The sequence below is a fragment of the Osmerus mordax genome, chromosome 5, assembly GCF_038355195.1.
Source record: "Osmerus mordax isolate fOsmMor3 chromosome 5, fOsmMor3.pri, whole genome shotgun sequence".
NCBI lineage: Eukaryota > Metazoa > Chordata > Actinopteri > Osmeriformes > Osmeridae > Osmerus > Osmerus mordax.
This window is the reverse complement of record NC_090054.1, coordinates 9,320,119-9,336,800: the sequence shown is the minus strand read 5'-3', so window position 1 is coordinate 9,336,800 and position 16,682 is coordinate 9,320,119. Positions and strand designations below refer to the sequence as shown.

At 42.0% G+C, this 16,682-nt stretch overlaps 2 protein-coding genes across 4 annotated transcripts in view; both read right to left on the bottom strand.

Annotated features, from left to right (window-relative positions):
• Nucleotides 1–3,739, bottom strand: part of marchf8 (membrane-associated ring finger (C3HC4) 8) — a 62,237-nt gene extending 58,498 nt beyond the window's left edge. For 2 of the 3 annotated variants that reach the window (XM_067236190.1, XM_067236192.1), the window contains exon 1: nucleotides 3,642–3,739. The gene's annotated coding sequence lies outside the window, so the exon portion shown is untranslated. Of the gene's footprint in view, nucleotides 1–3,070; nucleotides 3,190–3,641 lie in introns of those variants that run through there. The other variant, XM_067236191.1, reaches the window with a different exon arrangement.
• Nucleotides 3,740–5,766: 2,027 nt separating this feature from the next.
• Nucleotides 5,767–15,860, bottom strand: zfand4 (zinc finger, AN1-type domain 4). Its single transcript, XM_067237097.1, has 10 exons — nucleotides 15,764–15,860; nucleotides 14,057–14,382; nucleotides 12,421–12,496; nucleotides 11,833–11,900; nucleotides 11,552–11,738; nucleotides 11,253–11,400; nucleotides 9,915–11,165; nucleotides 9,773–9,827; nucleotides 8,564–8,681; nucleotides 5,767–7,822 (listed from the first exon to the last, which is right to left on the bottom strand). Exons 2-10 carry the CDS (start codon nucleotides 14,238–14,240, stop codon nucleotides 7,687–7,689), a joined length of 2,223 nt encoding a protein of 740 aa, XP_067093198.1. The 5' UTR covers nucleotides 14,241–14,382; nucleotides 15,764–15,860; the 3' UTR covers nucleotides 5,767–7,686.
• Nucleotides 15,861–16,682: the final 822 nt, after the last annotated feature.

Genomic DNA, 16,682 nt, shown 5'->3' with positions numbered 1-16,682 from the left:
CTTCCATAGTTCTGACTATGGGTTGAGAACCAGTTAGATGCCATTGCACCCTAGGCAATGCCATCCCTGACAGCCTAGCCTAGCAGGGAGGGGGGCAGCAGTGGGAGGTATGATGATGACATCACCCAGAGAGAGAGCTATTTGATAGGATCAATAGTTCCTTTCCCTATGGAAGAGGAAGGCCGCAAAAGAGCACAGAGCAGGGGAACGGCCAGATTGAGTTGGAGTCTGGGAGCTGGACAAAGACCACACAATCATACCTGATTGTATTTCAGAACTCTGGTGTGGGGAGGGGGAGGTGCGTGAGATTAGACACATCATGAATCGAGAGTCCTCTAAAGGAGGAAAGCAGTCTGCCTCAGTCTGTGAAGTAGTGGGAGACTGATAGACCAAGGGAGACGTCACTATGGCTCCACATGTCTCTTCTAATGCACTGAAATCTCAGTTAGGTAATTATTCACTATTTCAAGGTAGGATACACACACACACATCCAGTAAGAAAAATACCTTTCCTTGGACATGTGTACAGGTATTTTGCTGACTAGACTAGTGCCATTTCCTTTAACTACACTGTCTGTCACCACCTTACATCACATAATCTCATTCAAAAACGATAGTAGCAGCATTATTACTTTGTTTAAAGCTGAAACATACTTATCTTTGGATAATATGAGATATGAGATTTGTGAGGGTATTAAGATACTGTTGTTAAAGTAAGGCACTTTAGCTTTATTAGGCTTTACATCTCTCTATGACATACTGTCTAACTCATTTGTGGTAAAACTCCCTTCCAAGAAGGAAAATTCATATTTCTAGATAAATCTTTTTGTCAGTAATTTCGACCAACCATGATTGTATTGTATTGTAAGGGGTTCAATTATCTCAAAGGCTACAGTATATCCTTTCAGGTCAATGCAGTCAACTGGCTGATTTTAGGAAGTAAGCAGGATGAGTGTTTGTGTATGTGTACTGGAAATGAATGGTTGCGTACAGGATTTGTGTGTGTCTTAGTGCGTGAGTGTGCATTTGTATGTGTGTGTGTACTGTCTGTAATGATTTGATTCTAGCATGTAGAGCAATTCCATATTTCAAAGCATGTTAAATAGTAGGGCTATAGTAGAGTTTATAGCTTTGACAAGGCTACATCTGCCTTTATTGGGAAACATGACAAGGTTCTATCAACTGGTAAAATAAAAATAAATAAAATAAATAAATAAAAATGACAATGTAACTGGTGACCAAGGTAAATGTATGAAAAGCAGAATGAGACCAATTGAACATTAGAGTTAGACTATAAAGGGCTGTTAACTTTACTGCCTCAGTGAAGCCACTCTGGTGTTTTATGACATAGGCTAAATCTGTTCTCTTCTTATAAATTCTCATAAGAGGGTTATCTTTTCTGTAACCCATTTGTATTCAAATGTGACATTGACAATGATGATGGAGATGACAGTGAGACTGATGCTAGTGGTGATGAATAGGTTACAAAAATTAGATGTATTCTTGCGGTTTGGTAAACCAAATAGGTAAACCAAATGCTGTACTGCACGGCATGTACTGCAACAATAATCAACAGTTCAGTAGCTCAACAAAAATGCACCTATGAGTTTAGACAAAATAAATATGATTGAAGATACAGCAACACAATGGAGACTGGCAAAACTAGTGCTTCTTGAGACTGAATGTTAAAATACAGCATTAAAGATACAGATATTGAATGCTGAACAATCAAAAGCATATTGTGCCTTACAATGAAGGCAGTTAATTGTAGAAAAGCTTTCCAGCATCGAAATACTCTCTCCCAATTATTGTCCTAAAAATCCATCTCTAAAGAAAAAGGAGTTGTGAGTTAATTTGCTAGCACGCAATACCACCATAACATCACTTGTACTTCACCTTTTCTCTCTGACAGTTTTACCCGATAAACACCCATCAGAAGAGGCCCATTCAGATGAATAATTAGGAGCTTCCTGTCTTGCTTCCCTCTACGTTTTTCTAAGAAGTCTGCCGGGACTAAATGTATGACAATTCCTTAGCTTGTTGATAGACTACTCTGCCAAGAATAGATTAGATTTCATCCAGTGGCTGCAAGATTTGGGCTACACAGAAACGTGTAGAAAAGGAAACCAGTCTGGGCCAAGCCAGGAGGACTAGTTAAAATGATAGATAGCAAGCCAAGAACACTCTCTTGGATGTGTTAAATTTTATGTCATTTTGTCACATATTTCAAACTCATATAGTTATATAAAAGTATACACATTTCCATCTGTGGCCCCAGAAAGCAACAACATGGAAGTATAAATGTTATGCTTGCAGCTCTGCCTTGGAACACATTATGTTTGAGAGGATCTTTAGAGTGTGAGAGAGGTACATTACAAACAGGCTCAACTATACTGCACAGGAGAATCAGCATGGTGCTGTCTATGTGCAAGTTTATGCATGCATGATACCATTAGGACAATGAGAACTCCTATCTCCGCAAGCCCTTAGTATTTCACAATAGTGAGGAGTAACAAGGCCATGCTGTGATGTAACAGACAGACAGATTGGCTGTTCCTTTTGGCCTTTGTGCACTGTAGAGGATATAAAAGGGGTATGTACAATCAATTAAAAGGTACATCATTATATAAATATGTAACAGGGTGGATTTGAACCGCTGCCTCCACTAAAAACAGGAATTCCGAGATAATGAGAGAAATTTGGTTTTAATGGGCGAGGGAAATTATACGTAATTTTATTATTAAACAGAATTAGGCACATTGTTCACGTGCAACTCAATTCCATACTACACAGCGAAAACTGAATCAAGGTAGGCTACTTGGAAGTGTTATTGCTGCCTGCCAGTACAAAATCGATGTAGCCTACCTGTGTTTGTGTTTATTCAACTGCAGGTCCTTAGGACCGGACCGTGCGCACGACAGCTGGCAGGGTATTGCAGTTTATTTCACGTCACCGTCATCGGACCACAGTTGTCATCTGACAATAGGCTATGTAATAAACACGACAACCTAGCACATTTGAGCAGTTCTTCAAAAATAACAAGCCAGTGTAAAATCGTTATGTTTCAAACCTCGCTTTGTGCAGAAGGGTATTGTTTTTTCTAACGTCGCTTTGAGGCTTTGATGAGAAGGGAAATGTAGCCAACATTAAACCAAATGCGAAAACGTTTTTCATTCGAAATACATAAACGGTAGACTAGGTCCACGGTAGTAAAATTAGATACAAAGATTCACTCAATTGAAGGAAACTAGCAATTTCCATACGCGTAGCCTATAAGCCTTCACTGACAACACTATGCCTTTTGGATTCTCAGGAACATCCATCTGCTGCGTCTTTCGTAAATTGTATCTTCATAGCGTTATGTAGCCTACCTTTTTCAATCAATACGCCATTTCCTGGACGTTGTTTAAATGTTGACAGTCAGGTAAAAACGTATTTCATTAAATATCAAGGCATGTAGCCTATGCCATGAATTCAGTCAAATCCTAGTCCAGACGCGCGCTCCTCGACGTGTCCGGTTATTTGATAAAAGGCGCAGCGACAATACATCACATCTGAAGACGGCTATGTTATCGTGGAGATTTATTTCTCAAATCTCCAGTTAATAAAGACAAGTTAAAACAAAAAGTATCACCACTCACCGGTATTTCCTCAGAACTAAATTACGTTGTTTTGTTTATATCACAAACCCTATCTGCATGTACAGTAGCCTGTATATGCTGCGGCACCGACTTCCGCGTTAAAATGGAGTGAAAAAAATGGAAGGGTTGAAAAAAAGAATTTAAAGGGCAGGTGCATCAAAGACTAAGAAACATGTTTCAGTTTCGATTATTGCTGCGATGCTAATGATGAGGATCATAATAATGACAAATATGTTGAATTAATCAACCTCTTTGACGCAAATAATGTCGAATAAACACAACGCCTCTTTTATGATATGACATCTATAGGTTACATCTGCATAGTTTAGAATAAACCGTGGAAATGCAACATTGAACGTCAAACAATGGAATGCCACATCAAGTGTCCATCGTTCACTAACTGGCAGACTTTTAGAGGTGAAGGGTAGCCTACAGAAGAAAATGTATCCTCTGTTGACTCAAAGCCCAGCTCTATCTATCTGAGACCAGTCTTTGTGTTTGCTCCTATTACTAATTCACAGTCTGTCTCTCCCTCCTTGGGGAAGGACAACAGGGCCTCTGTGCTCTGTCTGGAGTGAGCAGGCACCTCGGAGAGCTTGTAGTGAGGATGCTAAAAGAGATGTGTATGTCTGAGAAACAGATAACTCTGTATAATCTCCCAAATGAGGGATTATACAGTACATATACATACATTATAACTAAATGTTAACCCTCTGTCCCTTTTAATCAAAGAAACTACTCACTATATCCTGATCATGTTGTCTATAACTAGCTTAATAAATCTGTCCAGTTCCAGAACCAGCTCACACAAATCTCATTCTGCCGTCTTAATGCCGACATCTGAGTAGCACATGCACTGGTATGGATATGAATCTGGTCCATTCAGAGACTGACTGAGGCATACATTTTATGTCTGTAGCCATGCCTGTCAGCATATGGAGGCACTGCAAGCAATTCATACTTTACTATTCTGCAGGTGACTGATTAGAACTGGGAGGAGAGATACTTTGAAAGAGTACAGACAGACACAGAGCTAGATGATTGCCCACTAGGTGTTAAAAAACTGTGAGTGGGAAGCAGGAAAAGAGAGAGAGAGCTATCCTGTGTGTTAATCAAGATACTCCAACCTTTCAGTAAGAAGAGTTGGATCCGGAAGATGTTGAATGTCTCAAGATATTGTGTAGAGCTTATACACGCTGTCTGTTTGTATATGCGTTTGTGTACAGTTTGTTCTCTGTCTACTTATAACTCCTTGTGAGATAAACCTGTCAAACAGGTTCTGCTTGATCATCTCCTCCTATCATCCTTCAACAATGGACTTCTCGTCCTTATTTGACTCAATTGGACATTGCATATTATGCCACATGCAGGCACAAATCTATCCGTTTATGTCAGGAAAACTCGCTGTAGCGTTATTCGTTATTATGAGTCAAGTGTACACCCACAAAATTTGTTTCTAGGTTTCATGTTGGAATAAAGTTGAACAATTTCAAAACAGAAAGTGAATTGTAAACATTTTCTCTTAGAATAACAAAAAAAGTAATTTCTCAGTTGAAATGATTGCACATTCTTTAAGGATTATCTATAATACATTGTTGTAATTCTGATTATTTCAGTCAGTATTCTCTTTGTGGCAGAGATATGAATTGGCATTAAGAACAATGTTTTTCACTGATTGATAGTCCCGATTCTAGGATGTTTCATGTTTAGTCAGATGGCTGAGCGGTTAGGGAGTCGGGCTATTAATCAGAAGGTTGTTGGTTCGATTCCCGGCCAAGCAAAATGACGTGTCCTTGGGCAAGGCACTTCACCTTACTTGCCTCGTGGAGAATGTCCCTGTGCTTACTGTAAGTCGCTCTGGATAAGAGCATCTGCTAAATGACTAAATGTCTACAAAAAGGGAACACTGATATGCATTTCTTCACGTAACTCTTGCAGAAGAGGAACACTTTTTCCAGTAATGTTAAGATGCTTTCCCACATCTGCTTTAGCTGTGCGCTCTCACTCCTGACAGTGACAACATACCAGAATGTTCTGACACTCTTGATGTGTTTCTGTCGGTTAATTTTGACAAATAAGAGTCTTTGATTTTCAACATTCAATGTGAAGCTTTAATCTGATTTATTTTGTAGAGCATCCACAAATACACTGAGCAGTTAAACCCTGACAGGGTAGATCTGTTTACAATACCAATGAGTACACACACCCACCTTCCACTTTTATTGGCAGGATAATCCATTTTTTTTATAGCTGTCTTCTACTCTCCAGGCTAATTCCTCACATTCTAGGAGACTATATCAGAACTAGACTCCCTGGACGTAGTCTTGTCCAGCATCTGGGAAATGGGCTCTCGATTCCCTTTACCTCATCTTAGTTTCCCACTTCTCAAACATGCACAGACATTCCAAGACAATGGCAGTTCAAGGGTCTGACCACTTAATCCATACATGAGATATTATGTTCACTGAGATGGAAAATATGGACATCTGCATTCCAATCACTAAATGTATTATTTATTCCATCTCACTGCTTCAGTATCGATGTCAATGGCTTCTGAATAGTGAATGTTAGACGGGTCTACCTATATCCCCATTAAATCCTGTCCTGGTTAGAAATACTCAATATCGTGTTTTGTTACCACACGAGTGCTATCGTCAAAGTCAAAACATCATATTGAGGGCTAACACTACCTATGACGGCAAATTGCATATTCTAGAGGTTAATAATACCTAGCTTGTTGCTAAGAAATGGATGCATGTGTGGAGAACAGGCAGCACAACAAACAAATGTAATTAAATAATAGAAGTTATAGAAATAAATAATGTACTACACATTAGTTGCGCTCAATGACTGCTTAAAGAAACACCATTACTGTAGATGATTTGAATGTTTAAAACAAGCACATATGTATGGATACAAACAATTTATTAAATCAAACGCCAATTGTCACTGTGACCGCACTTAAAAGCTGTGCAGTTTCCTTTTAACCAAAGAAAAACCAATCTTACAAAACACTTCTAATGGCATTCACTTTAGTTCATATTGACAAACAGGAAGCCCTTTCTCCCATCTCCTCAAAGTATGCAGCTAACATACTTATACCACTTGCATACTTATGTCAAAACTGAACATGAACTACTCTGTCTCCAGGGTTTCCAGCAGAAAATGTGTTAGTTAAGGTGGTAGGGTGGGGTTTGCCGTCAGACCGGGGGGGGGGGGGGGGGGGGGGGCTAGTTTATGCACTAGACTAATGCGTTTTGCAGAGAAGGGAGACTGGCGTTTTGGAATGGAAGGGAGAAAACAAGACTGAGTAACGGCTGATATTTTTACCGCCTTAACTGAAAAGTGCTGCGGGAAACCCTCGTCTCAAAGCATCTAACTAAAAAGGAGTGTACAGTATTTTCCCCATTTTAAAATAAAAACAATTATTTCCAGTGAAGGCTGTGTATGTCCATTGTGTATGTGCCCATAGTAACAGGGAAATAGAGTGTGGCTCTGAACATCAATACAATAAAATAAAAGATAACTGACAATGTAAAAACACTTCATACAAAGACAAACACGGTAATGCAAGACCCTAGACCACATGAGGAAAAAGTCAAACATTGATATACAAATATAATAATTCTAAAGTGCATCTCTCAAAGACTTGTCGCATGAATGTATCTGTAATCCTATTTTAAGAAAACAAAACACCCAACAAACAGAATAAAAAATAGGTAAATGCTTGATATCGTGCATATGATGTAACAAAAAAAGACCTATATACATGCACACTTTTTCTTTTTGCTATGGGGTAAGAAAGTCAACAGGGAAAATCGGATCAATCACATTGTCAAGAGGGAATAGCTACCTTGCCTGTGCTGTTCTGTCCTATTCAAACTTGGCTTGTCGACATGATTTCAGCAAACTTAGTGATAGAAAGCACAGTGGTGAAAAGCGCATTTCCTTTTATTATTTTTTATTATTATTGTTAATTCACTAAATCTGTAGTTCAGTTCATCCTTCCCTCCAAAGCAGTGTGAGGGGGCCTGTTTGTGAGGGGTTAGATCTTGGGAAGTTTAGGAGCGCTGATGATGGGGTTTGTTTCCTGAAGGAACCGTCTTCCAGTGCTCTTGTAGTCATAGGTGCAGTCATGGGTCTCTGCATAGCGGTGGGTGGCACAGAAATTGTTTCCACACCTGGAGGAGGAGCATGTTAAAATAATAATAATATTATTATTAATATATTATGGTAGTATGTACAACGCCAGATTTCTATGAAAAATACTTCCTTAGAGAACTAACACCCAAATCATCGTTAGAAAACAATACAGAAGTTTCTGTAATCTGATTAAATTACTAATAGAAGCCACCGGTTATTGATCATTTATCAAAGATTGTTGTCGCCACTGAGTCATTGAACCCTCAGTTCCCCATTAAGGAACTGAAATAGAAGACGAACATCCATTATCAACTGCTAACTTAAATAATTTCTTAATAATGATAATGGGATATGGCTACGGTAAGATGAGTCTTTCAATAACCCATCACCATGTTACATCATCAACAACCCTAAGAGCCTGATTATTGTTCTCAAGAGGTGTGCACCGAGTCAAACATAGATTTATGTCCTCATTTCCTTTGCTGCTTGCTGGTTGATAACCACCTGGATCTTTATTTTCTCATCAGTCCAGATGAAGTAGACAAACCCAATAGGTCGCAAACAGACAAACTGTCCCACCTAGCAATGTGCTTCCCACACACAAGGCTGGTTTTTCATCACCTTGACTTGCCTGTGTTCTAAGATGGTTTTTGAACGCAGCATGACTATGTTCAAGAACCTCAGGGCGGCTTGTGTTGTGATTTTACAATGAGAGTTGCGTAATGTTGCATCAGGCAACGAGTGAGGCAGAGAGTGGCGAAAATAAGAGTTTCGGGTACCTGCACTCGTAGCTGTTGGCCAGGCCAGTCTTCTTCCCACAGAGAAAGCAGTGCTTGAAGTTCTTCTTCTTACCGCATAAAGGAGCTTTCACTGGAGGTAGGTGATACGATGGGGTGCCTGGGGGAGGAAACAAGCGAGTAAGGATATATATATATATTATATATATATATATATTATATATATATATATATTATATATATATATATATATATGTGCACATTCACAACCTGTGAGAAGCAAAAGTCTGTTGCTAATTCGTTAACGCGATGGTGCATGTCACTCCCCACTCAAGGCAGTTAAGGTCGGTGGACAGGGCCCACACACAGCGTTTACAAGCATGGCGATACAGGTGCACAGAAACTAGTGCCATGGAGCAGATAAAGACATGTCTTGGTGATGCGACAGCAAAGGGGAACAGTCACAGTTGGCTAGTGGGGTATGAGATTGTTTTTTTGAGTAATCTGTGTTGGTGTGCTCTCTGTGTCACTCCTCACCTCTCTTCCTCCCCTCCACTTACTGTACTATTTACCCTAAGAACAACAATAGACCTTAAGATTCATACACACTGAACTGAAAAAAAAAAGGAAAAAAAATGTGGCTGTATATGGTAGAGCAATTGTCATGAGTCTGAATGTTTAATCTCAGTACACAGGTGCTGTATCTAAGTGGTTTGGCTGGTATGGGGCCCATGTTATTTTACATTCATAAAACCAACCGTAGAATCTCATTATGCTGTAGGTGTGTGGTGTGAATTTATATGCTTCTCCTGTCGCTAAGGCTGATTTTGCATCTGTATCATTACAGATATTTATGCTCTTGCTGTGCCACACTGCAGTACTCATACCACATGCCTTGTGCTTGTTTTCACAAAACACACCAGTGTTCAGACTTTGAATTGTTCTGTGTGTGTATGGCACTCAGTCTGGCAGTAACCCTGGGTCAGGGAACTGTTCTCTCTGAGCGTGATGTGTGTTGGTGGCCTCTCACACCACGTTGTAGAGCAGGCACAAAGACGGCAGTCAGACCATACTACATATGCTGCACTGGGCCACTGTACACGTGCACAACAATCCTAACCTTCCGCTCACGCCCTAGTCTGCTGTGCACAACCCTAGCAACATTACTAGCTTTCAGACAGTGTTACTTTCTAGTATATAGTGTGTATGTTAGAGTGTGTGTTGTGTGTGTCCACATCCAGATTACTATACCTAAATTCCTTATTGAGCAGGAAGCTCCACCAGCTGATCCAAGAGTAGCTGGGGACTGTAAATAGAGGGGAGGTTGTAAAAGTATTTAGGACAACAGAACAACCACAGTAGATATTAGGCCGATGTATAGTTCCGTGCTTACCATGTAAGAGGCTGCTGCTCTGTGCAAGGGAGACATACGTCTGATGAGATCATCCTGGAGGAGGTGGATGTTGGAGGGGACCATGGAGCCCAATCGGCCCAGTCCAGAAGCACCGACGGCAGGCAGCCCTAACCCAAGCCCCAGGCTTTGACTGAGGGATTTCCTGCCTTTGTCCGCAGTCCTGGATGCCAGAGCCAACAGGTCCGATTTTCGGAGTGATCCCACAGGTTCTTTAGAGGCCTGGTTGGCCATCAAAGTGATGTCCCTAGCATCACTCTTGGAGATCATCTCTGGACATTTGCTCTTGATGCCATGCAAATGAGAGGTGCGTGAAGGAGAGGTGGGGAGTGGGGTTGTGCCATCAGGCTTCAGCCAAGTGCTGGACCGTGTTGGGGGGCTGGGGCACAGTAGGGTGGAGGTGGTGAACTCAAAGGGCTGAGGCAACTGTGTCGTGGCAAGGACTGGAGAGGTGGTGGAGAGGGGTGGAGCGGCAGGGCTAATATGGAAGGCGTTGCCTAGCTGTGTCCTCTCACCTCTACTGGCTAAACCATCAGCAGGTCCTAGCTCCAAGGTACCTAGACTTCCAGAGCCCACTGCCTGAGAAAGCAGCGTAGGGGTGGAAGCTAGCTTGTGCTGAACCCCTACGTCCAGGGGCCCTAAACCCTCCAGACTCCCCTGGCCTCTCTCTGGGGTAGACACATCCAGGCTCAAAGGGTCTGAGAGTAGGTCGCCATATAAGTCCCCTGACACTAAGGGGTCCTTCAGGCCAACAACATCCTCTGCCAAGCCCACTCCTAGAGCATTCCCTATGGCATCATTGCCCTCCATAGCTCCGTCAGCCTGGCCCCTGGTAGAGAGGACAGGCAGCTGTGGATACACACAATCCCTCATGAGTCTGGTGCTGCCAATGTCCAACCGAGAAACTTTAGGTGGGGGACGGATCTTCGCAAAGGCGGCACCTGAATCCCATGGCTCCTCCTCCTGAAGCATGTAACAGGACGAGGAGGTGAAAGTAGGCGGGGCACGTCTGGTAATCGACAAATGAGCAGAGGGGACAGCAGTACCAAGACGAGAGGGGCTTATGGATCCGTGGTCTCTGATTGGAGGTAACTGCATGTTGGAGTGATAGGAATGGTTGATCTGGGGAAGGACATGGAAGAGTCGATGATTTCTTGTGCTCAGGGGGATGGAGTTGCTACAGGGCCGAGGACCGACAGGGGGCCGAGGTTTCAATTTAGCAGACTTCTTGGGCTGATGGAAGAAGGCAAGATGGCTGTTACGAGACCAATCATTTCTCAGAGATTTCAGTAAATAACGACTGTATAACTGGTCTTTTACCTTCTTGTTGAGGTTCATGTCCTCCATCTTGGCTTTGAGCAGCTTCATTTTGTTCATGGTGATGGAGTTCTCCAGGGTCTGCTGACCAGCCAGCAAGCCTTCCCCATCATCCTCCTCCTCACCATAAACATTACAGACAGAACCACCACTAGGGAATAAACAGTCCCATTGGCCTCAATTATAGCCTATACAGAACTGCATATATTAATCAAAATCAATCAAATCAGATGAGAATTAACAACAAAGGAAAACTAGGGAAGTCACAAATGTGATAAATGATAACTACATAAAATAGGTACCTGAGTGATTCAGAGACGGGGGTCAGAGTGCCATCCCCTCTGTCCACAACGCGGAAAAAGTTGAGCTGGTCCCCCTCACGGTATACCAGGAAGGTGACCTGCTTGTTGGGCAGGCTCTTCTCCCAGCCCTCCTCCCTGCACCCATCCATCAGGTCAGACATCTCCTTCCCTGGGTCCTCCATGGCCACTGAGAGGGAGGCCGAGGAAGATTCAACATTTTAATTCCTTCAACTTGTAGCCAGTAGGAATGCAGCAACGCTACAATTGAAACCAACTCCTACCTCTCCTAGTGTTGATGGGACCTCCCCTCATGGCCAAGACCAGCTTCAAAGTACAGCCTTCGGCAATGCTATAATCAACCAACAAAAAAACAATGTTTGTGTAACTCCTTGCATTTCTGTATCCAGTAGATGGGTCACATTTCGTGGGGTGTATGCACAGTTGATGAGGTTCAATTCTAGAGCTGCTTCAACCCCACACAACAGATCAGATCGATTAAAAATTAACCAGCATTCCTGTGGATGGCTTCCAGATTAACTTCAGACTGCCTGAAAATCCCATCATGATATCCACTCTACACAAACGTCTATCTCCAACCCCCCACTCCGCCTCCATTTTATGAACTTCATGTTGTAGCATACAGTTCTCTACTTTACCTAATCTCACCAGGGCCATTTTCATGTACAAAATTAAGTGACAGGCATTCATTACAAATCTGAACACCATCTGAAGGCTTCCGGCACAGTAGGCCTACGTATGCATCTACTAAAACCCAAGAGCATGACTAAAAAAAAAAAATGCAATCAATATGATTTTCTGATCTAATTCAAACATCTGCCTTTCAGCTCTATTAGTTGGTAGAGACTCACCTGTAGTCATGCAGACAGTACTCATCCTCCAGCTCTAGACTGTTCCAGATCAGATGTTGCTGGGCAACAGGAATGCCTTCAAAAGGGAGGGAGAGAACAATTGGAGTTGAGAGACTGGGTCTATACATTTCCACTATTGCAGAGTGCATGCAGGATAGGGACATCTACCAGTAACAACACCTCAAAAATAGCTCACATATGCCCCCCTCAGGAGATACAATTAGAAAGTGAGACAAAGAGAAATGGGTCATGCTGCTTCCTCAAAGGAGGCAATGAATGTGTAAAACAATCTACACTAGCCTAAAATCCACTAAAGATCACATCTTAATTCAGAAAGAAACCTCAGAAGGAGAATAAGCTGCAGCCAGTCTGCTTCATCTAACTACGCTGGCTGGGTGAACTAGCAATTGCAGAGCTGAATGAGGGCCAGTACAACCCAGGGTATCTCTACCATCTAGAGATGTCTTTCTGCAGCCATTGCTAGACATTGCCTCCTCCTTACACACTCCCATAAAGCATGCAGCAAGACCCAGAACAAGAACGGAGCAAAGTCAAAAATATGCTTGGAAAGCCTGCCATGGAAATGGAATGGTGCCTGGTCACAGCCAATATGACATGAGTAGAAACAACAACAAAATCTACTAGCAGATCGTCAAGTTATATTCTGATCAATGCTTCCACTACATAAATTACATCTGAAGGTGTAAACTATTTAAGGTTGTAGTACAGCAAGTCTTTACATGAACATGCCTATTTGTGTGTGTTGGCTGTCAATCAATCTGTGACAAGGAAGTTGTACACTATTTACACTTCTGTTGTGCAAAAAAAGGGTTTCATAAATTATTTATTATTGGAATAAGTCTTAAGAACTGCTTAGATAAGACAAAGACTAAACAGAGCTGTTTCGCAGGAAAAATAAAACGGTTCCTATCCGTGTACCATAATAACTATCCTAACATGTTTAAATAGCAATGTGATCATATCCATGACAGCCTAAAATTCTCCACCGCCGATGCTGCCATGCTCAACCGATGGAACGGGCCGTACCTGTAGCTGTCTCTGTTTTACAACAGCTATTACTCTGCAAATTATGTTCCACTCCACAGTATCTCCATTCCTCACCCAGCACTACATCACAGCTAAACACACACACCCACACAAGAGGAGATGGATGAAGGCCCTTGGCGTTTTTATATTACTGATGTGCTCCATGGGCCCAATGACAAGTGAATGGGAGATGAGGCCTGATAAATGATGAGTCCAAGCAATTGTGGATTGAATATGGGATGCTGTTACAGCATGAACCTCAACTCATATAGGCCCATTTTCATAGACAGGGATTAAGCCTAGTCCTAGATTTAAAACTTCTTCAATGGAGATCTTCATAAAATTGCTCTCCTACTTTAGGACTAGGCTTAATCCATGTCTGGGAAACTGGGCCTCAGAGTACCAACGAGTCGACAACCTGAGGTGCTTCAATGTGTTTATGAGATCAGTAGTGCTACAAAGTCAATACATAGAAAGGTCTGTTTTTTGTTTGTTTTGTTTTTTAAACAGTGTGCCATTGTTTGACAGATAGTAGGCATTGAATGTTCCCCACTACCTCCTGTAGAGACAGCAGTAGATGCCACAGTACCTTCCAGCCTCTGGATCTTGGCCTTGACTGATATGACGGTTTCGAATGGTGAGACGCGCAGTTCGAAGCAAGTTCCTGTCAGGGTCTCTATAAAGAGCTCCATGGTGTCGTAGAAGGGCAGCTTGTAGTGGAAGGATCCCACATTGTCATCATTGTAGAATGGTGGCTCCTTCCTGTCAGCCATATTGGGGGCTTAGGAGGGCCAGTGTCCAGGGGAAGCTTTAGGGAGAGGGAGGAGGATGGGGTCTGACCCAGGAAGAGGGTAAGAGGGAGAGGTGCTGCTCGCCACTTTCACCACAGATACACATCATGCAAGATGACCACAGCTGTGGAGAGAGAAAGACAAAAAATGTAGCCACATAAATAACTACTGAACTTAGGTCAACTGCAAAGCCTGCACACAAACTTCTCACCAACCACCAAATTCTAAATAGTACTGTAACTACAAATGTATTCAAAGGTGAACAATCACTAATAAAAACACTGTAAATAATGGAAAAATTCTGTACACTGTTCAAATGGTGTGCATCAACACACTCACCCAGACTAATCAATGTTAGAAAGAAAAAGGGTAATTGAACAAGACTGCCGGTTGCTGGTAAGTAAGGAGCTCCGCACTTCCTTGACAACCCAAACAAGCACATCAACATGAGCACCTACAACTTGGCCTACTGTCAATTAACATATGTAATGATATGGTCTCTCATTATTTCGTTTTCTTCGTATTATCCACATGTACAACAATCCTTCAGGATAGGAAGTCACATCAAGAGGCACTAATTCAACATTTAGAGTATCTGAGACAAGGCCCAGACATCTGCTGTAAGGAGTAGAGCTGAAGTTGACGAGCTGTTATAGGTAAACAAGGTGTATGGCATCAAACTGTGAATCTAGTCCGCTTAAACTTCGAATGTTACAATGCAATTTACCTGCGCTGATCATGCACAACTAAATGATCTTGCTAGCAAGCCACGGTGACATGTATATAAATAAACCGATTGCAATTTGTGAGGCAAACAAAATATTTTGCAGTGAACTACCCGAGTACCTCAAATCAGCTTGACATATAGCTAGCACTATCAAGTATCTTAACTAACCAATTCTGAAGCAAGAGCAACCAAGGTTACTCAATAGGAATGAAGTGCAAGTCAGCTAGCCTCCAACATCTACCACAAAACAAATAAGACTACTATCAACCCATTGGTAGCATCCTTATACTGATTTAGCGTGCTCACTGTTGCTAAAAACACTACCAAGCCATCTTGGACTCATTGTATCAGCATCCCAAGAAGGTCCTACTGCTACGAGTTTGGCAAGAGGCGAGTACGTCACAGTGGATGGAGCTGGCAGTCGTCCCACGCTCCAATGTCATTCGAATCAGAAGTATTCAGACGAATAATGATCTTACAGTGGATAGAAAAGAGAATCGTTGTATTTCCGTTCAATTCTCAGAAAACTGTCAAATGACTTTAAATGCAAACCAGACCGTTAAGTAGCTAACGAGAACTGGCTAGCTAGCCAACGATATACTGTAGCTTTACAACTCAAACAATGGCTACCCTTGGCTCGATGCAGCTGGCAAGTTGCCTAACGTTAGCAAGCTGCTAGCTCCTCTGTTCACAGGTTTAGCTTTTGTTGAGGTTGACAATAAACAGATAGCAATCTCATTACAAGTCAAAATATAGCAGCTTGTATAATGATTATTACCTTGTAACCAGCCTAACTACCCAAGCGAGGAAATATCCTTTGAGGTCTTCGGAAACTCATCTCACCTGACACTTACTAGGCAGCTAGAACAAGCTCATTGTGACATCACCTGATTGACAACTAAGCCACAAATGACGTAATGTATAACTAGAGACACACTGGGCGGGACAACATCGATATGTAGATGACACAATGCCTTTTTATTCTCTCGCTATGAAAGTGTGATGTAAACTACATAGACGTGATCCTAGGTTTTAACACACAAATATTTTTTTCCAAGTCAAGTAAAAAATTAAAAAATAAAAGTTGAGGGTTTTCACGACGCGTCATCAGACCGGAAGTCGCCATATTGGAGGCACTCCGCATCACAACAAAGCACAGGCACTGAAGTATATCCCGAACGTCGTCAAGGAAAATTCTTAATTATTGCCGTGTTTCAGGTTGTACCAATAGGACAGATCGAGAAAAACATTTGGAATATTATCGACTTCCAAAAGATATTAAAAACCAGGGAGAGGAATGCCAGAGATTATCAGAGGAAAGGAGGCGCTTGGCAACACCTTGAGTATCGCAATTATATCATACAGTTAAGGTTAGGTTGATTAAAGACATTGCATTACTTACTTTGGCCTTCACAACACAACGGTCGTTGATAACTTCCGTCACCCATCCACACACCATCTGATTATAGGCCTCCAAACCTTTGTAGGATTTAAAGATCCTGTAAAGTGGACCTGGAAACCAGTTTTAAGTTCGCCACATCACAGAATAATGTGTTATTAACTACCCATCCAAATTCGAATGAAAAAATAACACAGACAAGTATGTTAAATTAGGCTTTGAAATCGTGGGGGGGGGGGGGGGGGGGGGGGGGAGCTGAAGCTACGCCCCTCGCTGCTTAGTGCCTACCTCCGACCCA